Raw genomic sequence first — 22199 nt, 5'->3', positions numbered from 1 at the left:
GATTCTATTCAGTGTGTAACATGGTGTCCACAAAGCAAGCACAGATAGCTCAGTGGCTCAAGATTCATGTCGTGTTACAAATGAACACCTGTAGGCTCTTTCGCCGGAGGGTGTGAGGCCAGCACTCCCCTGAGATCGTGGGAGCGCTCACAGTCTGCCTTTCCCTCCTGACACTTACAGCGCCTCCCCGCCGCCATGATAGAAGAGAGGGAAGCCCCTCACCGCCGCCGAGCAACGGACGCGGAGCGGCACAGCGAGGCACCCGCGCGCCCCTCGGCGGTTCTCCCCGTGCTGCCGTCAGTGGCTCCAATCGGCGCGCGGCGGGGCGGGCCAGTCGGGTTGCCCGGGCGACGGGGTTGCTTTGCCCCTGCGCTGCAGGAAGGCAGGTGAGGACTGGCGGCCGTTAGGCTGGTCCTCGTGTCGGCGCTCGCTGCCCCGCCGCGGGCGGCGGTTGAATTCGTTTGTCTGCGCGCGGTGCTCTGTCGCCTACCTGCGGCCTCGCCCGGGGGAGCTGCCGGGGTGCTGGGCGGCTGGCGGAGGTGCGTAGGGTCGTGTTGGGGGTGGAGTTGGGCTTCGGCGTGGTGTTCGGCAGTGTTGTTTTATGCCTCTCTACCGGCGTTCTTGCGTGAAAACGGTTGCTTGTAAGTATGTAAATATGGGGGTAGGAGTACAAGTAGTTGAACACCTGGAAAGTACTCGTCCTCTGCAGGAAGAGAGCTTTGGGCTTGCTTGTGTTTCAGGTGCCTACCGTGCTGGGTGAGTAGGAACAAAAGCAAGTGTGGAGAATCATAGAATCCTAGAATAGTTTGGGTTGGAAAGGACTCTGAAGATCATCTCGTTCCACCCCCTGCTATAGGCAGGGACACCTCCCATAGAACAGGTTGCTCGCAGCCCCGTGCAGCCTGGCCTTGAGCGCTTCCAGGGAGGAGGCATCCACAGCCTCACTGGGCAACTTGTTCTGGTGTCTCACCATCCTCACAGTAAAGAATTTCTTTCTAAAATCTAGTCTAAATCCACCCTAATGATTTTTTTTCAAACAAAAAAGGCAACGTACAGTCTGAGCAAACAAGCTCGTGAAGATAAGCTTGAGATGGTTGACACTGGAGAGAAAAAAGAAGTATTTAAAATTAGTTCTGTTAAGTAAATTTCTCTGCTGTCTTAGGGATGCTGCTTTATGTAGAAATGGTTGTATGCAATTTGTGAGACTGCTTTGGAAGGCTTGAAAATAGCAAGTGTAGAATCCAAGTCTGGCGTTTTTGGAATGCAGTAGTAAGCTTCATAAACCTGGATTTTAAAATCAGTAAGGAGCTACAGCATAATATAAAATATAAATAGCTGAAAACTTGTGTTCAGTCCCAAAACTGGTTGTCTGAAGAATATATTTTTTTACATCCATTTGTTCCTGAAAGACATCATAGGGAATTTATTGTGTCTCTTTATAATTACGTCTAGGGTTTAAATCTCTTCACTATTACAAGTGTGGTGCCTTCTGGTTATGAATACCTCATTTAAAAATTAGAAACTTTGTCATGACCTCCTGCAGCTTCCTGCTTTTTGCAGAGGCATTGAAGGTGGAAGTTTCTGATAATGAGCATGTATGGCAAACAATCAGATGTTCTTCAAACTTAGTACAGTATTATTTTGTCTGTTTATCATGATAAATTACACTTCCCATTGTTTAAAATTAAAGTTGGTGACCTTTGCACTCCCTATTTTTGATAGCACTCAAATAATGGAAATACTGTTAGGTTGCATGCAAATATTTTTTTACCTGCTTCCTTTCTTACTAGAAGTATAGCTGTATAGGTTACAGATGTAGTCAAAGGTCTGTGTTAGTGAAAAAAATATTTTGTGTGAATCAGTTATGTAAACTTGTGTTTATATTTATGTTTTGCAAGTCAGAATTGTTCAAATATGTCAGTTAAGACCGTAGTCAACTCTGGCCAATTGTTGTAACCTATACAGGGGCAAGATGATATGAAGAACTTGTGAACAAACATGAGCTATATAAAACATTAAGGTAACTTGCAGGCATTGTCTAACTTTTTGATTTATTGTTAATGTATGTCGTAGTTGCTCTCCTTGACAAGGTCTTAGAATCATAGAATGGCTTGAAAGGGACCCTGAGTCACCCTGCTGGGAGTAGAGTTGCCACTCACCAGATCAGGCTGCCCAGGGCCCCATCCAACCTGGCCTTGAATACCTCCAGGGTTGGAGCATGCACAACTTCTGTGGGCAGCCTGTTCCTCACCACCTCTGAGTAAAGATTTTCTGTGAATCGTAGAATCACTAAGATTGGAGAAGACCAAGATCACCTAATCTAACTGTCCATCTACCACCAATATTTCACCACTAAACCATGTCCCTTAGTACAACATCAGAGTGTTCCTTGAACACCTCCAGGGACCGTGTCTCAACTGCCCTCTCTGGGCAGCCCATTCCAGTACTTGTCCACTAGTTCAGAGAAGATATTTTTCATAATACCCTACCTGAAACTAACCTCTTCTTGCAGTTTGTTCTTGGAGATGGGGTTTATTACATCTTTTTGATTTATGTTTTAAGATCCTCAATTTTATTTCTGTCTTGGATATAATGGTTTGCATTGTTTGCTGCCATCAGGCAACATGCCTCTTATTCTGTAGCATCTTAGCGAGGCATGAACTGTCTCACTTACTGTAGCCTGGACTCTAATCTCTCTCTCTTCAGTTCCTTTTTTTAGTTGCTACCAAACCTCTGAAAATAGCTATGATGGGAGGCTGATGATGGAATGAAAGAGGATATGTGAGATTACTGAGATCAATTTAATAAATAAGTTCATATGCTTAGCTATACAAATTATACTCAAGTGTGTGGTTAGTGTTCAGCAGAGCTCCATAGTCATTAACCTATATCTTTTTTGTTCTTAACTTGCTGGTTTTGAACACACAAATAGCTGTATCTCATTCAGATTTCCAGAGAACAGAGTGCAATCTTGTTGCGGATGAAGTGTTTTCTTTTCTGATGATAAGGTTGTTCTGGGGATTCTCTGGTTTTTTTTTTTGGGGGGGGGGGGTTGGGTTTTTTTTTTTTTTTTTTTTGGTGGTTGTTAAAGCGTGTGGCCCCAGCCCCACTGTGAGCTGTTAATGCTGCAAACTGTCTTGTAAAAATTCTTAGGGCAGAAGATCTCCATGTTTCAGAAAATTATGCTGGAGACAGGTGCTGCAGTGTACTGCTGTTTTCCTAATGAAGTCATTTTTATCCTGTTTCCAGCTTTAATTATTTTCCAAATTTAGGTTATCGGCCATCCGTATTTTTTTTCTATTTAACCTCACTCAGCTAACCAAAATTTGTTAACAACAGTAATGATGAATTGCACAGGGACACAGCTGGACTCTGAGGGGTGTAAGATACTTGCCTCGAGTTTCACAAGCAGACAGGTTTATTTCTTTTTGTCATAGTTTTCTCTCCAACTTGTAAGTTATGTTCTTTGAGGGCCTGCTTGTGCTTCTGAAAATTCTGAAAATTGTTTGCTTTTTGCTACATTCTTAACATGTTGAGAGAAATATACTCATCTGATTTATATTTCAGTGCATTTGTATGGCAGATATAGAATAAGAAGTGCAATTGTCTTAACGTCCAAATCAGCAAAATACAATTTAAAAACTGATCATTTAAGTATTTTCTTTGAAAGATGTTCATCATCATTTCATGGATTTGCATTCTTATTGTTTCAGCTGTTTTTTTTTTATTTTTTTTTCTTTAAAAAACATACGAGAATGAAATAACTTGCATGCTAGCTACACCAGGACAAATTATATGGGCATGGTATAACAAATAGATGTAGCATGTTTCCTGCCATATTATCTCTTTTCTAACTGTCAGAAACTGCGATACTAAAGCTTTGATTACATCCAGGTTTGATTTATGTGTTGTGCTTATGAAATGGAGACCAGTATTGCAGCATATAATTAGCTTTGGGTAAGGTTATAATTCTCCACGCATAAACAGTGTGCCTTCCTATTTTTGCTTTATTAAGAAACTTAAAAATCAAAGATATGTAATTTTCCTTTTTCTTCGACGTTGTACCAGTTCTTCATTGAATTTGAATAGAAATGTCTGCTAAACAGTAGTAACAGTGATACTGCGTACATAATTATACTCATTTATATTTTTTTCTTAGTAGATGTTGAAGTCATTTTCTCAGGAAAAAAATATAACTGAAAGTTTCATTGAATTTGTTTTTCAAAATCCAGTTACAGAATAATCTTAGGAAGATGTGTGATCAGGTCCAATCCACTGCTATTGTTGGCAGCTAGAGCCTAATCTTCTTAACCTGATAAAGCTTAGTCTTAAAATTAGCTACATTTTTGTCCTTGTACTCTTACAGGAAGGTTGTTCTAAGGTCTCGTGCCAACGTGGTTCTAGTGATGATGATGGTGTTTCATAGGTGTTAACTAACAGCTTGTTTTGATCACTGTGAGGTGGCCTGGCTATCCTATATGCTATCTTGTCTTGATAAATCTATATAACTTGTTGGAAAGAGCAAATGTAGGGGAGAAGGGAAGGAGAGACAACTTGCTTACTTTTGTGCTATCAGTAGTCTGGGAGGAGTGGGGGAAAAGACTTAATTCCTGTCTGACCTCATATAATAGGCTCCATGAGACCTAGGTTGATTATGGCTTATTGCACAACCTTACTGTGGGCATCCTATTTTTGGATTTATTTTAGAATATTAGTAATCACTGCATACTTCATGTTCTCACTATAAAAGTTGTTAAAGCACAGTTTAGTAAGTAAAACCAGATGTTTTTTACTATAGATACTGATATAATGAACTTACATAATATCGTACATATTATGAAAGAAAAACAGTGGCTTTCTATAATAACTAAGGATTTTTAAATAGTGTTGTTTTTAGCTTTTTTTGTCTTTTTATCATTAATTCCTATCATTAATATTGTGGTTTCAAAATACCACATGGGGGGGGAAAAAAAATGCAAACTTGTAGTTAATCTTTAAAATATTATCATATTCGATAGTTTATAGTAATATTATGGAATATATTATGAAATAATGTTTATGACGTGGATTGACAGAATAATTCTGTGAAAAAGTTCCAAGTGAACTTAGAAAATAGCAATTTCTGAAGTCCAGTTATTTGAAAATCATTCTTTTCAAAATCTGCTTAATGGTGATTTAGGGCAAGAGTACATCAAACTTGGCCATATTGTTTCTTAAATATCAAGTAGCTAAAAATTTCTGAGTAAGATTTAAAACAGAAACAAGCAATTATTAGAAATGCCTTTGGAGAAAAATAGTAATACGTAGTTGATTTGATGTAGTGTATTGAAAATAGAAAATCTGATCAGAGAAGTAATAAATCAAGGTACAGAAGTTGTAACTGCTCGTCTGTGAAGATATTTTGTCAGAACTGAAATGAATTGCTGGCTTCAACAGTTGTCAAGTAATATGGGAGAACAGTATCAGCTTGTTAATTTCAATGTTATTTAGACCTTGATTTTCAGATGTAATATTCTGTCCTGTGTGTTTTAGATAAAGTATATATGAATGTTACATTTAGGGATATGTTTTAGTGTTTAGAGATTGAGGCTACAATACTCTTTGGTTTATCCTTTCAGATTCTTTTGATGTCTTCGTAAAGAACTTAGTCTCATAGTGAAAAGTTACCTGCAGTTAAGTGACCAGAAGTAAGATCAACATTGATATCACTGCAAGAAAAACATTAGTTTTATATGTCTTGAATTTTGTAGCTCTGAACTTCAGTGACACGTTATGGTGGTTTTATGCTAGGATTACCATTTACTATCACTTCATTTATCTCTTAGCTGGTTTTACGTTTTGTATTTATGTCTAGTCAGTTAAACACAGGGGCCAGTAATTCATCTCCAGTAATGCAAATAAAACATTTTATATATGCCTTAAAGATATCTCTTTTGGCCTGATCTACTCAAATGCCTTATTAACATCCAATGCTTGAACAAAAATTTAATATGCTTTATTAGTACTTTGATAGCATGGTAGCTAAGTCATGGCTTGAAGCAGTGATTGAGCGCCTGGTGGGAAGGCAGGGCAAATCGGGGGGGCTCAGCTGTGTGCAATGTGTCTGAGTGACCAGAAGGGATGGAGCCAGAATCCACCCCTTCCCAGACTTCATTTAAGGGTTGGCAGGGGAGGCAAGGGGATCTTGTTGGAGATCCTTGTGTACCTTCCAAGGGTAAGCAGGTTCTTTCCTTTGTTTCTGTGCGCATGGCTGCCACGTTTGCATATATCCTCGCTTGCTGCAGCCTGGGGTTTTGCTTCTCTACTACCATTACTGTGCTTTCCATTGCCCTGTGGCGTTACAATGTGCCAAGTGGATTTTTGGTTGACTGCATGCTATGCTATTTATGAAACATAAATAACTGATGTATGCTTTGAACACCAACATACCTCAGTTACTGCTGAACTAATAAAGCTATATACCATATGAAATCTTGAATAATGTGCCCTTATCAAGAGTCAGAGCAGTCTGAAACCAGCTTTCCTAAATATGCTGGTATTAATATACTCAAAGCTGTGGTTTTTAGGTTGTGAAAAACAGTAATAATGGTCTGTGACTAAATGACAAAGTGCATATGATTCATTAAACAAGGATGTTGTTGAACATTTCAGTTGTTTGAATTGATGTTTCTTATGTAGACCTCATGCAAACCTGATGTAGTTTGATATTGCATAGAATTGCACACTTTACATCGTTTATGATTGACGTGAAGTCTTTGAAGTCTGGGATAATTTCAGCAGTATTGTGGGAAGCTTCTTTTTGTTCTTATGTACGTCCCTGTTGAACTGGAGGGCTATATAACTCCAGGTGACCTTTTATTAATCTGGGAGTGCTGTTTTCCATAAATGCATTGGGTGTCTTGATTTTAATTTTTCTGTGGTTTGGTGCTTTGCCCTTAAGTATGATAGTTCCCCAGTAAGAGGTTGGAAAGTAGAGACGTTGCTGTTTCTCTTCCCTGCTGTGTATCTGAGGACTTAAAATGCTTACCTGATTGTCTTCCTGAAAACTGCATGCTTCAGTAGAACTGGTACTGACACGGAGTTGCATACTGGTGTTAGGAGGGAATTCAGCTTTTTTGAGACAATAGGTGATGTTGACCACAAACTGGGAGTTAATATTTGGCATTTCAGACTTATTTTCTTTTTTTTTTTGATAGAACAGTTCAGGCTCATGTAATTATTCTATTGATAGCTTTGGAGAAACAATTCAGACTAGAAAGATGCAGGTGGTCTGGGTTAATAAATTGGGATTGTGTGGTTCTCAAGGATCTCTCATTATGATGTGAATAACACAACTTTTCTTCATTGTGAAGTCTGACATGAAATTTACTGTAGAAGGAATAGTCAGAAATACAAAGCTACACTGAGGGAGAGGAAAGCAGCAGATGCATTCTGATGAATTAGTGAAAATTAGGCTTCCTACATTTCCCGGCCACTGCTGGTGACTTTAGCTGAGCCCTTCAGGCTCTGTACACTGCAGTGAAGATGCAGTGTTTGTTTGTTTTTTGTTTTAATGTTGTTAAGCAAAGGATGTTCAGCATTTACAGTCATTGTGGCTGCTTCTCCCTCTGCCAGCTGAAAGCACTCTCTCTGTGTAACCAAAGCACGTCACACCACGTGACTTAATTTATATTTTAATGCTAGCTCTTGTGCACTGAACCACTCTTCTTACAGACAGTGTATTTAGGGGAAAAAGACAAATTGTTATGGGAGACTAATAAGAATGATTCAAACAGTACCTCATTTTCAGAGCTTGGAAGCACCCTAAAATCAAGCTTGAAGCACTAACCTGCTTAAGTTTAACATACTGGAGGATACAATCTACTGATAGTGCTGATTTTATTTTTCAGTTCAGAATCCAATATATGGATAACATTTATATTGCTGCTAAAAGTATTTCAGACAATATATTTGAGTTTAAAGCTTTATTAGGGAATCGTGTGACAGAGTTCTGATCTGATCTTCTGTTAGCTTGTAGTTTTCAGTCAATTTTAGCATGGAACTCGTTGTACTTGCAGGTGTTCAGATTCTGTATTTTTAACTTCCACATTCAATCATGGCTTGGATGACTTACATTTCCCACTGGTTTGATGAAGATGATTGGTATGCAGGACAGCAACGAGTAAGAATTGCTTAAATTAATATTTTTCTTTTGGTTTTGTTTCTCTTTAAGCTTCTGTTTATTATGTAACTAGTATCAATGTTTCTATGGTGGTGCAAGTTTGAATTGGGTTCTATATAATATATAACATCTAAACTGTTTTTTATTTGAAAATTAATGTTTCTAGATGGGTAAATGATATTAGAAGTTAAGAGCTGTTTACATTTTATTTTGCATAATTTAATTGATAGAATTCTTTAATATTTAATAAGATAGAAATCGAGTATTCAAACTTACATTAATTCCTTGTGATACAATACTGTGCATGGAAAAACTAATTAGAGGTGTTAATTGAATAAAACAGCAAAAAATTTGGGAGATAAGAAATTCACCTACGGTCATCTCCAAGTTTTACTTTGGATATTGGTGGTTTTTTTTTTTCCTGACGTTTTTCTGAAGAGAAGGTGTGGTTACTATAGCAACATCTGCTGGGTAGCCTGGAATTTTTTCATAACTGCATGCCTTGGGCAAGATTGATCTACATCTTTCATAGATTTAGGGTGAGAAATGAATATCAGCTTTCTTCAACTATATCAAGTTGTTTTACATAATTATGTGTAATTTCTATTTCTCATTTTAATGGTGTATTCTCAGCTATTGAATCAGAATGTAGGTGATGCTACTGAAACACAAACGGCTGCAGCTTTTAAAACCTTCCCATGTATTGCCTGCTAATATCATTTATATGCTCATGAATATTAAAAAAAGGTGGATCCTAATACTTCTTGCACTATTCTAACATTACATGTGACTTCTGCCTTAGACTGTCTCAGAAGTGGAATAATCTTTTAATAGTTGCTCATCAGAGACTCACTGAGATGTACTAGAGGTAACACCTTGGCACTTAGCCCTCACAAAAGCTGTCTAGTGATTTTTGGGGATCTTTGGATTGCAAGATGAGATTCTTATGGAGAATGTTAGATGTTTTATGCTGAGGTAATGAGAAGTACATAAAACCACATATTATATAATGTATCTGAAAGTTCAAGTTCTGGTAGTAGATGGACGGTCAATACCTTTAGTTTTGCTACCAGTTATGTATGACGTCTCAAGTTGATTGTATGTACTTCAAGGTTCTTGATGATGTATTGTTAGAAGTACCAGATTTAGTCTGTTTCAAACTGTAGTATTTCTATTTAGATTGCCTTGTTGAAATCACACTTTCAAAGATATATTTTAGTGAAGTTGTACTAGTAGTGTATTAAAGAAGTCAAGAATGCTTCTTTGCAAGACTTCCCTCCAGCTTAGATTTTTGTAGTGTTAATTATTACTGTTACGTTTTCAACATCTTAATGTTTTTGTTTTCAGTTTCAAGTAAGAGTTTGTTTCTGCTTTAATATTCTTATTATTGTGTTCCTAAGAAGTTTTTCTGTATTGTGGAAGATTGCAATTATAATTTCAAATATTATTTATGAAAATGTTATCCTCAAAGATGTTTTCATAAATAATCAAGGTGTCTGAATTAAAAATATAACAACTCCTATCTAATTTCTGAATGCCTTGCCTTGAAACTAGCGTGTAGGTTACCTTGAATATCATTCATATACTTATAAAGAAAAGCGTTTGATTAAAATTGTTTCAAAGATTCTTTTGTATTACTGCATATCCTTAGAATCATGTCATCAGAGATGGGCAAAAATACCAGCTTGCAGGAGGATAATTTTAACAAAAATTACACATATTATTATGTAATAGCCTGTAAGTGAGGGATTAGGGGAACAAGTGAATGGAACAATCTCTGTATTTGCTGAGCTGGCACCGTTAGGGATGGTAATATTTTTTTTTTCCTTTTCTCCCTGCTTTCTATCTTAATGTTTTCCAGGAAGTGAAAATGAGCTTTGTGAGGAGGCTTGGTTGGTTGTTTCTGTATTTATCTGGGGCTTCTGATTCCTTTGCCCTATACCCTACAGTCACTGCTTGTACCATGAAATCCAATGTTATGGGGCAGAATGCACTTTCAGTCTTTAAATCCAGACTTAACCAAACATCAGCCTGATGCAGAGCGTTTCTAGGACTTCTTCCCATGTGAAGTTCAGATGTGCTGTAGTGAAATCAGTTCTACTAGTATTTCAGCTCTGGGTGTATTGTGGAGGTTTAAAATAGCTGTGAAAACTAGGAGAACACTGTTCTTTTGAAATATTTTTTTCTGTAAGTGTTCTTTTCAAAGTCAGTGTCCAGATAATCAAATGATTAACAAGTCTAAAATGAGTGCAAAGTTAGGGAACTTGCAGTCAGTGTTTGCAGCTGATGCGTCTCGTCAAGGCTTCTGCTGTTCTTGAAGAGTGGTGCTGAAATTCGAAGCCTTTTTCAACTGCAGTACACTGAAAGTGGAACTCTACCTCTGGGTATTCTTTTGGTACCCCAGGTGCAATGCGTGTTCTATGAATTGTGTACAGAAGTAGAAAGAAAAATCTCTAAAAAAATTTTTTTTTTTTTTTTTAGAGAAGCATGCAAGCTGTCTGTGCTGGTCAGTGGTAAGCTAGCAATCAACCTGGCATTTTAAGGAGTAGTCAAATAGCTAGGTTAAATCCTGCTGAGAAGTGTGAAGTGCTAACTTCTTTTAACAGCATGTCTCGCTCCAATTTATAGGAGGGAGATGAGGTTCTTTTAATATCTGTATGCTGGTGTGAGATCAAGAAACAACTGATAATTATCCTCCTTTGTCACTGTTGTGATTTTATGTAGGCAGTTTTAGCTCATCTTTTGCTGAGAAGCATTCTACTTTGAAGCAGTGCACATACATCCTCAGTAAGACTGTTTAAAGACCTACGTTAGCAACTGCAGTTTGATTGTATCAAGAATTAAGTTCTTCAGGATTCTGTGGTACTCCCTGCAAAGCAGGAAGGATTTTTATTTGAAGGTAACAGCTCAAATGACATCAATATCAGTTCTAGTTTTAAGCACTTAGCTCTGGCCAATAACATGGCCCTCTATTCTTTGTTTCTAACTTCTTTTTTTATGAATCTGCCTAAATCCATGGCAAGTGATCTTTGATAATATTCATCAATTTGTCATTTTCATAGTGTAAGATTTCTTCAGTGTGCTTTCTTTTACTTTTGAAGTTCTCCAAATGTATAAATTTACAAACACCAATTACATTTTAATCTTAGGGATATAAAATTGTGCAAAATACTGATTCATGCAGGTAAGCATTCACAAGTATTTCCCTACCTTATGAACACAGTATAAAATTTAGTAAATGTACCAGCTTCTTAAATGCTTCAGAAAGGATAATTTATTTAAGTTTTGGGGAGATTTTATTGCTCTGTTTAGTCTTAGGTTTAATTTGTCTGTTTACTTTTAAGTTGCACGTGTAATAGAATATTTCCAGTTATGCTTTATTTGATGGGACTGGGCAGATTACTAGCTGTAACTTAATTTCTTAACGTGACTATAATGTGCTTGGCGTTTTGTAGCCACTTTGGAAGAATGCTGCTTAATATAAAGGCAAACACAGAGAGGAGGTAGTTTGGTTTCTGCAGGCATGGAGACTACTTGTTTTGAAAATCTCCATGTTTTTAACCAGAAGAATTTTGTCTGTTCTCTGATGTTTCAAACTGGTCTGATTAGATAGGGGAGTAGAAGTGAAACTCTAAGGCTTAGAGTTCACGTTTCATCTCCAATAGTTTTTCCCCAAATCTGGCGTGTTCTTAAGGAAACTTGGTCTTCTTGAAGTAAGTCATCTTAAAGTAGGTCTTTAATTATTACATTGTCATTGACCTTGGAGCAATAGTATGGATGAAAGACAATATCTGTATATCAAAACTACAGCTGTGACAGCAAGCTTTTCTCATAAGAAAATGTACAAACTTAACTGGAAGACAGTAAGAATAGAAGCAGGGGACACTGAGACCTTAGTATAAATAAGGGTTCAGAAAACAGGCTTTTGATATATACAGAAGCATACTGATTAATAAAATGTTGTATACTCACTTCTGTGTGCATGCCACATTGTGAATATACATTTGCTAATGGTATTAGTATATGATAGAGGTTGGTGCTTGATGGTTATGCATTTATGGAAAAAAAAAAAAAAAACATGCAAGCACATATAATAATTAAAGGGTGCTAAATGTTTGATCTTAACAGCTATTATTAAATAAATATTGTTGTACAGTCAGAAAAAAACAACAATGGAGTAAATTGAGTAGCTGAAGCAGAGAAAGAGGGGTAATGCTGAAATTGATTTCGTGCCTGTTAAAGACCTGCAGTTGCTAGGCTACTGACACTGCCATTGTGTGAGTGTTGTGCAACACAACGCTCGGTCTTTTTTCCTGCGTTCCTTAGTAACTGCATTGTTACCAGAACGTCAAGGTTTAGTTCCTTCACTGTCAAGTGAAGTCATTTTATTCTCCAATCAGAACAAGATTGTGCATTTTGACAGCAGCAAAATCTTGGAATGATCGTGGAAACTCTTAAGTGGTTTGCAAAACATGGTTCTTAGGCTAAGGTAGGAATTACCTTATATAGCCGTGTCTATGTATCTAGTACATCCAAATGTTATTTTAAAATAATATTAATTCTATGATGACCAGAATTGCAGTTTAGTGTTTTCCCCCCCTATATTTAGCAACTTGAAATGTTGTTGCTGCTCATACCAATTGGGTTTTTGTTGTTGTCCTCCCTCTTTCCCTCATCTCCTTGGAAACTGTGGGCATCCTTTATTAGATTTCTGTGGGCAGTATATGTTTTTACACACGCAGTTTTTTTCAGTGTGTACACTTCGGGGTCCAATATAACTACTCGGATATCATTTATTTTGATACAAAATATATATATTTTTAACAAAGGATGCATTTTTCAACAGTGTAAAATTTGTATCATGTGAAGTAATACGTAATACTAATTTATGTTGCATTCAGTAGTTTTCACCAGATTGTTAAGGTGAATAGTGCTTTTTTTTTTTCCCCTCATATTACAAGCATGTTCAGCAGAAATCTGTAACGTCTGAAAAACAATCTGTAGTAAATCATCTTTGGTACATGATGCTTGTGAGAGACATAGCAGTCAATGTCACAACTGCAATTTCTTCTCCCAAGTACAAAAACAATAGAATTAACAAGATACGTATGCTTTGAAAAGAAGCATAATTGTAAAGGATTATGGAATTGCTTACAGGAAGTTTAGAGTGCTTTCTACAATGCAGCTTAAGATATCTTACATAAGTAATGTAGTTTGTTTTTCTGTGGGTTGGTATTTTTACACTAGGAAAAAAACTGTACCAGAAATTGAAGTTTATAGTGCTTCTTAGGCATAAACTGTGAAATGATAGAATATCACAGCACAACACTTGCCATTCACGTGATAATCTTATTTAAAGGATGCTTTTATTTGGGTATCAGACCTTAAGAAGAAAAGTACAGGGTCACTCATACGTGAGATGCTCCAGTCACTTAGTCATCTTAATAGCCTTATGTCCAGGTCTCTCTAGAAGTGGGGAGCCCAGAACAGAATGCAGTTGTAAAGGTGTGTGGCCTCACCAATGCTGGGTGGAGAGGAAGGATCGCTTCCTTTGAGCTGCTGGTAGCACTTGTGATGCAGTCTAGATCTTTTAGCCTCCTCTGCCACAAGGGCATGGTCTTAGTATTAATTCATTTCATTGATGTGTGTACAAGGAGAGTTCTAAAATTCTGTTGATATGTTAAGTAAGTATTTATACTTCAAGTGAATGTCTCCTTAGTGATATGTCTTGATCTTCCTATTTGGAATTTTTAAATTTTATTCTTGTAAGCAAGTGGTTGTGCTTAATACATAACAAAATTTGTGCCTAAATTATTTTGTTGCTTTCATATCTAGTAAAAGAGAACTTTGGAATTTTTGTTTCATAATGACTTTTTCAAATTTGCTTTGGTCTGTAAAGGTAATTGTGTAGAAATTATGCCTGAAAATAGTTCATCCACAGTGACACAGTTGCATTTCTGAATCATGTGTATAAATAAAAATCTGAAGGTGAACTAACCTTAGATTACTAGTAACTTCCTCAGAAGTGTGAGGCTAGTGCCTATTCTGCTGTTAGGATATGTGCATGGAGTACTTTGTAGTTTTTCTGTTGATAACTATAGCCCTACTACCCATAAATAAGCTTCTAAATGACTGACCAGGCTTTGTTTTCTACAAGAGAAATAAAAAAAAAAAAAAAAAAAAAAATCTGCAAGCCCTATTTTTTAATCCACATAACTGAGTCTTAAAGTGAAGTGACTCTCGATAGCAAACCCATCCTAATATATTGTTTTTGTTGAAAGTGTTTGTATCATACAATACTTATATCATACATGTTATATTTTGTCTTAGAAGTACTTAATATGTTGAATGTTTGCACTGATGAAAAAGTGTTTTAAGGGTAGTGCTGCACTTTAACAATCTGTCACTCTTACAAGTGAGAATGAAGTTCATTATAACATAAAATTGAGAATAAAGTATGTTAAAGTAATTAATTTGGAGGGAGGAGTAAATTTTAGCAAGCAATACCTTTGCAGATGTTTGCATTCTCGGTATGTAAATAGATCATAGAAAAATGACCAGGCTCTTGTTCTATCTAGGCAGCCTTTTGATATATAATCATTAATCAAATATTGAGCTAGATGTGTAACTGATCTGGCTCAGCAGAGCACTTCTGTTCTTATGTTAAAGTCAGCTATCCTCTCAATCTGAGTGGAGAAAGCAGTTTGAGATTCCTTTTGTAATATTGTTTCTCATATACATGCATATATTTTCCTCTGGCATTTGTTTTCCAAGGACCTTTTCTGCTACAGCTTTTAAATTCTGTGCAAATGATTATTTTCCTCATACGCAGTAGAGGAAATGTGTAGTTAGAGTGACTGACTTTGTGCAGACATGTAGTGCTAGTTAGCAGAGGTGATCTAGAGGAAAATCTTGTTTCAGACACTGGAGTCATAGATTGCTAAACAGTAATACAGTAGTGCTGTAGTGAACTTTGCTTTTTATTTTCCTCAACTCACAGTAGTTAAGGAAACTTAGCTTCTCTTGAAAGCATGGTGATGTTAAGTAATTCATACTTATACTAAGCTAGTGGTATAGAATCACATAGGTTGGAAAAGACCCCTAGGATCATCCAGTCCAACCCATGCCCACTAAACCATGTCCCTCAGTGCCACCTCTGCACATTTCTTGAACACTTCCTTGAGCTGAGCAGTCTGTTTCAATGTATTACTGTGCTTTCTGAGCATTTTCTTTGTCTCCAACCTGAACCTTCCCTGGAAGAACAATTTATGGCAATTACCTCTTGTCTGATCTGTAGTTTTGTGGGAGAAGAGGCCCAGCACAACCTCCTTTCAGGCAGTTGTAAACTGTAATAAGGTATTCCCTGGGCCTCCTTTCTCCAGAGTGAACAGTCCCATCTCCCCCAGCCGCTCCCTGTAAGACTTGTGCTCCAAACACCTCATGGCTCCACTGCCCTTCTCTGGTCATTCTGGTACAGGTTTCGATGTCTTTCTTGCAATGAGGCACCCAAACACAGTAGGTGTTCAGTTTGAGGTGCAGCTTCACCAGTGCTGCGTACAGGAGAATGATTACTTCCCTGCTCCTGCTGGCAGTGCAGTTTCTGAAACAAGCCAGGGTGCCATTGGCCACCTTAGCCACATGGATACACTGCTTGCTTGTGTTCAGCTGGCTGCCAACATCCCCAGATCCTTCGTTTGTTGTTTGACATAACACACAAGTGTTGCACATGGTTTATTTTGTCCAGATGCTTCTGTGGGTAATGAAAAAGGAACAGCAGAGATGGCATTATGCTTTGATTTAGAAAGTGTTAAAATCTGACTACAGAGGAAAGTGAAGAACAGCTTCAGCTTGTGCAACTCAAGAACGATTCATATTTTCATTCACTGTTTCCAACTTCCCCATATCCCACAGCTCTAAGAGATTCTTACGAGGGGCATCGAAATCCCCTCCTTTTGTAATGCTTAGAGAGCCTGTGAACAAAATGAATAAATTATTTATGGAAACAGAGAGGTGTTGATCTGTTCTGTAACATGTTTTCATGTTGTATTTTAATGATTTTCTGTCTTAAAGGCAAAAATGTCACATGTTAGACAAGTGGGTCTTCTAGCTGCTGGATGTCAGCCATGGAACAAGGATGTTTGTGCTGCTAGTGGGGACAGATTTGCCTACTGTGCTACACTTGCTATTTATGTATATCAGGTAAGACTTCTTATTTAACAGACCAGTTGTTTGTTTGTTTGTTTGTTTTTAACATTGCTGTCTATATCACTTTGAGCCCATTCAGTATATTTTTGTTTGGAAGCGTGATTGCTGCTGAGAAGGTACCTGTGTAGTACTCAACCTCCTATTCAAGATACCTTTTCCAAATTATTTTTTCTGCTAGTTAGAATAGGTGCAAAAAATTTATTTAAATGTTGTGTTTGAAGTTGTATGTGTCCAGAATTATTTGCGTAAAAAAAAAAAAAAAAAAAAAAAAAAAAAAAAAAAAAAAAAAAAACCTCAATACAGCAAATGCCTGAGATGAATGAAGTGCACTAATAGAACAGGTTTTGAGAGAGAAACAAAGAAATTACATGATTTCATTTGAAATGTAAAAGTAATCTTTTAAGGTAGCTTTAATCTGTTCTTGGGAACTTTGGACATGGGTCTGTGGAGTTGTGAATTCCTTGGCCCGCCTTTCTTTTGTTTGGTACAAGCTATTACTTCCACTGTTTCTGAACTGCAGAGCAGCGTGGTCTTTTAGAATTCCCAGTTGCTGTGCACCAACGAATAAAAAATGTAATTACTGTCATGTGGAATGTTCAGACTGAGAAATACTGCAGGATAAGCTTATTTTAACTGTGCAAGTTAAACTGATGGTGGAAGTAGAATAAAAATTTGTGTAGAGTTTAAGAAAAATTTCATACTCATTTTTCTATTCTGTCATTTGTGGATTACCTATAAAGAATGTACTTTAGAATCGTTATGTGAAAATTGAGTGCAATTATTAAAGGAATATAATTGTAAGTGAAAATAGTAACTTACGTTAATACTGTTCGAGCTGATTGAATATTTGATGACTTTTCAGTGTAAGTTAAATACGTAATTTAATTTATTGAGATATCAAGTAGTCAATAGTTAAATCCATCATAGTTCCATCTATAAGCCTGAACTGTTCTCCCGCTCAATAATATTTAAGGTGAATTTTCAAAATATTTATTTCTAAAATGGATTTTGATTTTTCGTTTAGCTGGATCACCGATACAATGAATTCAAGCTCCGAGCAATTATGTCTGAGCATAAGAGGACAATCACAGCCATATCTTGGTGTCCACACAATCCTGACATGTTTGCGAGTGCCAGCGCAGATAATTTAGTAATTATTTGGAATGTGGCTGAACAGAAAGTCGTGGCCAAACTGGATGATACAAAAGGTATTTCAGATGTGGAGATGCTTGTTCCATACAGCTTTTCTCAACAAAAAATAAAATGAAAAAAAAAAATGAAAAAAAAGTTCAAAACAGTTCAAAAAGAAAGAATAAAGTACTTGACCAATTCAGGAATTTATTGCCACTGATTTCTAGTTGAGCAGAAACAAACACTTTTATCCTTATAAAAAGGATTAATAGTTAAGATTTAAACCTTAGATCATATGTTTTCATGGTAACCTTATGAAAATGAAAGCAAATAATGTAGCAGTCAACAGATCCAAATAGAAAATATCCATGAATTTGAAAGACGGTTTTTATTGAAATATTGTAATGCTTGTCCAACTGCATAGTATCTCAGAACTTAAAACTACTGATTAGGAGAGTGTAGTAGACATCTAGAGTGTTAAATGTCTAGACCTGTCAACTTTTCTTGCTCAGTTCTAGTTCTGAATCATTCAGTCAAAACCAACTGGTTATGTTTTTGTTACCGAACAGTCTGTTGGCCGTGTTTGACTCCTGCATTTACATTCTTGGAAAATAGATGCTGCCTGTGAACAGTCAGTATCTCAAGTTCTTCCAGGATACTTTTGGACTTGCTACTCTCTACTGAAGAGAGTATTTAGGATACCTTTGAGTATCTTCTATGTCTTGCATACGCTGCAGGAGGAATAAATAGAGAAGCACACAATGATTTGATCTAATCAAAACAGAATATTGGCTCCAGTTATGCAGCAATGTAAAAACTGATCCTGCTTCAACCAAGTAACATTTTTTCTAATTTTAAATTTTCTAAAAATCATTTTATTTTTAGGATAATTTGTTTAAACCTCCTGATAATGTGGTAGTAACAAAGACAGCAAAAGTATCATTTAAATGTCCAAATTGGAAAAGTTATGAATTTTCAGCTTGAGGAGAGTTTGTCTTGTTGTTTACCCCTTCAGACACTCATTAAATTACAAGGATAATTAGTGTTGGAGTTGCTAAGTTTGAAATCCTTAACCTGCTGACCTATTGGTAGGTGTTATGTGACTGAATTAAAACTGCCAGATGTCCAAAGGTAAATATTAAGAAACTGCTTTAATTTCCAGTTTAGTCACAATAATGTCTTTTATCTTTAAATTTCATTGTGTTTTGCGAAAATAGAAATTGTAAGCTAGCATTTACTATGTTGCTATTCACTTTTGCAAACAGCTTACAAAATAAAAAAATAGTAGAGAATAGAATTGTGAATGTAAGAAAGGAATGCTTTGTAGGATCAAGCCTATTCTCCTTCCTCGTGTGTGTGATTGTTCTTGGCACTAATGAAATCAAGTACAGCTATCATAAATTACAGCCCATCAAAGTAGCATTAAGATAATTTGAGAAGTATTTCTACTTTCTAGATATATGTAGTTTATTTTCACACCATAAGGTGTTTCTACGGTTTTTTAAATTTCAATCTAATAATTTGTGTATAAGAATAATTGTACAGGTGTTCAAGATTATTGCTGATACTGGGCCTGACAGTAATGCACTGTATTTCAAATCCTTATTCTGTATGTTTCAGGAATTCCTTTGTCACTTAACTGGTGCTGTGATGAAGATGATGCAGTTGCATTTGTGTCCCACAGAGGTCCCTTGTACATCTGGACTATCTCAGGACCTTCCAGCGTGGTAACGACACATGAAGGAGCACATAGTTTCTTGTCAGATATCTGTCTGTTTAGGTGGCATCCAAATAGAAAAGGGAAAGTAGTCTTTGGACATTCTGATGGAAGTCTATCTATTTTTCAGCCAGGTAAAAACTGATATGGTAAAACATGTATATGTTTCTGTTGTGTATGTATGTTTTTATATGCATGTAATTCTGCTCTTTTTTCATTCAGATTTTGATGAATGCATGCACACATTCAAAACTTACACTATATCTACTTCTTGTATATCACAAAAATTACTTAAATGAAAAGCATACAACTTTTTTGTTTGTTTGTTTTTGCCTTTTGTGATAACACTGAGATTTTTGACCAGTTACTGAATGAGAGCAGACAAAAAATTATGCTGAACTCTTTCCCAGTAATTTTTTTATTCTGCGTAGACCAGTTCAAATTTTTCAGTAGTCTCTTCGCTTCTGTTGTTTTAGAGTTCTGTCTTTTTTGTCAGGCTTCCTATAAGCCTGATCTTGAGTACCTCTTTTACTCATGGTAGTTATTGGGACAATGTATATTCTTTCAATATAAATTGATTAATCATAGTAACAGCTGTTTCTGTTTTTCGCTTATTAAAAAAATAGTCATCTGCAGAACTACTTTAGGTTAGGTATTGCAAAGTCAACTTTCTTGAGTTCAGTGCAGCAAACAGAAGAGCAGACTACGAACAATTTCAGGGGGAGGCAAAAGTGAAATTAGCAAAGTATTCAAAGGACAGATTTGTTATCACGTTGAAATAATCTGTATTCTTGTGCTCTTAAAGGGTTTCGAAACCAGAAGCATGTCTTAAGACCAGAGCCTCTTAACGGAGCAGATGAAGAAGATCCAGTTACAGCACTGGAGTGGGACCCTTCGTCCATTAACTATTTTCTTGTTGCTAATTTACATAATGGCATTCAACTGGTTGATTCGGATTCTGCGTTCTGTCTCGTAAAATTTGATTTTCCCAATGCAGCAGCATCTGTTCGGTGTTTAGCATGGGTTCCTAGTGCTCCTGGAATGTTTATAACTGGAGGTAAGCCTTTTATTTCCCAATTTGTGGAAAAGTGATAAATGTAGCATTTAGTTTTCAAAACTGATATCAAAGGTTTGATCTGTGCTCCTTAACATCTCTGCAAACAGAAGAGTATATATTATACGAAAAAGCCCCTTCAAGTATCTGTGTGGAAAAGAATAGAAAACTGTGCTGAACAGTGTACGTATTTACATGGAAGTGACTTCTAACTACTGTTGCTAAATATTTTCCTTATGCAGACTTCAGCAATAATACTGAAGTTACTTGGGAATAAGAAGTGTTGTGCTAGTGTGCATCACTTACTCCTCTGCTTTCTCTGTTTTTTGGGGAGTTTATCATTTTTTTTAAACTATTTCCTGCCTCTTTCTTATACCTTAAAAATTAGTGTCAAGGTAGAAGAACCAGTGAGTAAGGAAAGTTAAACTTTGAGAACGCTTTATAACAGGAATTCTGTAGAGTATGTTTGCTGTATTTTGAATAATTAATATGACTAATTACTGTTTTTAATAGTGAAATTATGGTAGAGGTGTCTGTACTTGCCTACAAGGTTTTTTAGGATCCTAAGTTCTAATTCATTGGTTTTGGTTTTCTTTGCTTCTCTTTGTCCTTAAATAGAATCACAGACTGACCTGGGTTGAAAAGGACCAATGATCATTTAATTTCAGTGCCCTTGTTATGTGCCTGTTGTTATGTGTTATGTTGCCAACCGCTAGACCAGGCCCAGAGCCACATCCAGCCTGGTGTCGAATGCCTCCAGGGCTGGGGCATCCATAACCTTCCTGGGCAACCTGTTCCAGTGTGTCACCACCCCCTGAGTGGAAAAACTTCCTCCCAGTATCTAACCTATACCTTTCCTGTCTTAGTTTAAAACCATTCCCCCTTGTCTTATCACTATCCACCCTTGTAAACAGTTGTTTCCCTTCCTATTTATACGTTCCTTTAAAGTATTAGAAGGTCACAACGAGGATCTCCCTGGAGCCATCGCTTTTCCAAGTTAAACAAGCCCAGTTCCCTCAACATTCTTCGTAGGAGATGTGCTTCAGCCCTCTCATTACCTTTAGACCTGGACCTGTTCCAAGAGCTCCATGTCCTTGTTGTGCTGGGGGGCACAAACACAGTACAGCAGATGGGGCTTCGCAAGAGCTGAGTAGAGGCAGACAATCACCTCCCTCTCCCTGCTGGCCACTCCTCTCTTAATGCAGCCCAGAACGCAGTTGACCTTCTAGGCTCCAAGCATACACTGCTGGCTTATGTCTAGCTTCTCATCCACCAGGACCCCCAGGTCCCTCTGCACAGGGCATATGAAAATAATGTACATGCAGTAAAACAGAGTAAATAAAAACATGTTTTTGTATTTGTAACTTCAGATTCTCACGTTGGTGTGTTACGTATTTGGAATGTTTCACGTTCGGCACCTATCGTTAATTTAAAATTGAAGAATTCTGGTTTCCATGGTTTGCATGTGCTAAGGTCTCCTCCAAAGAAGAAGAGTAAGTGTACTTTTGATTGTTGTTCATTATGATGCAAGCAAGTTAAGAGAGTGTTTTTTGTGAATCTTGGCATAGTCAAGTCACTTTCTGAAATCTTGTGGTTGTTCTGTGGTTCTTAGTTAAACAGAGCATCCTCTCATGCCAGTGAATGGATGTGTAAGGGATAAAACCCTTTATGCTGTCCTTTAGCAGACCAGGCTTTGTACTCCCCTTTATATATATATATATGTGTATGTGTGTATATATATATATATATATATATATATATATATGTGTATGTGTATGTGTGTATATATATATATATATATATATATGTGTATGTGTATGTGTGTATATATATATATATATATGTATGTGTATGTGTATGTGTGTATATATATATATATATATGTATGTGTATGTGTATGTGTGTATATATATATATATATATGTATGTGT

At 36.8% G+C, this 22199-nt stretch overlaps 1 protein-coding gene across 1 annotated transcript in view; it reads left to right on the top strand.

Moving 5' to 3' along the window:
• The first annotated feature begins 8095 nt into the window (after positions 1 to 8095).
• WDR17 (WD repeat domain 17) overlaps positions 8096 to 22199 on the top strand; it is a 38977-nt gene continuing 24873 nt past the window's right edge. The window contains exons 1-6 of the mRNA XM_042811449.1: positions 8096 to 8161; positions 16232 to 16360; positions 17391 to 17574; positions 19118 to 19348; positions 20020 to 20271; positions 21639 to 21761. Of these exons, the coding sequence (XP_042667383.1) occupies positions 8096 to 8161; positions 16232 to 16360; positions 17391 to 17574; positions 19118 to 19348; positions 20020 to 20271; positions 21639 to 21761 (985 nt within the window). The remainder of the gene's footprint in view (positions 8162 to 16231; positions 16361 to 17390; positions 17575 to 19117; positions 19349 to 20019; positions 20272 to 21638; positions 21762 to 22199) is intronic.

The sequence above is a fragment of the Centrocercus urophasianus genome, unplaced genomic scaffold (assembly GCF_019232065.1).
Source record: "Centrocercus urophasianus isolate 14NV4802_14NV808 unplaced genomic scaffold, USGS_Curo_1.0 seq_13, whole genome shotgun sequence".
Lineage (NCBI taxonomy): Eukaryota > Metazoa > Chordata > Aves > Galliformes > Phasianidae > Centrocercus > Centrocercus urophasianus.
The sequence above is the reverse complement of the archived record's forward strand: the minus strand, read 5'-3'. Positions and strand labels throughout refer to the sequence as shown.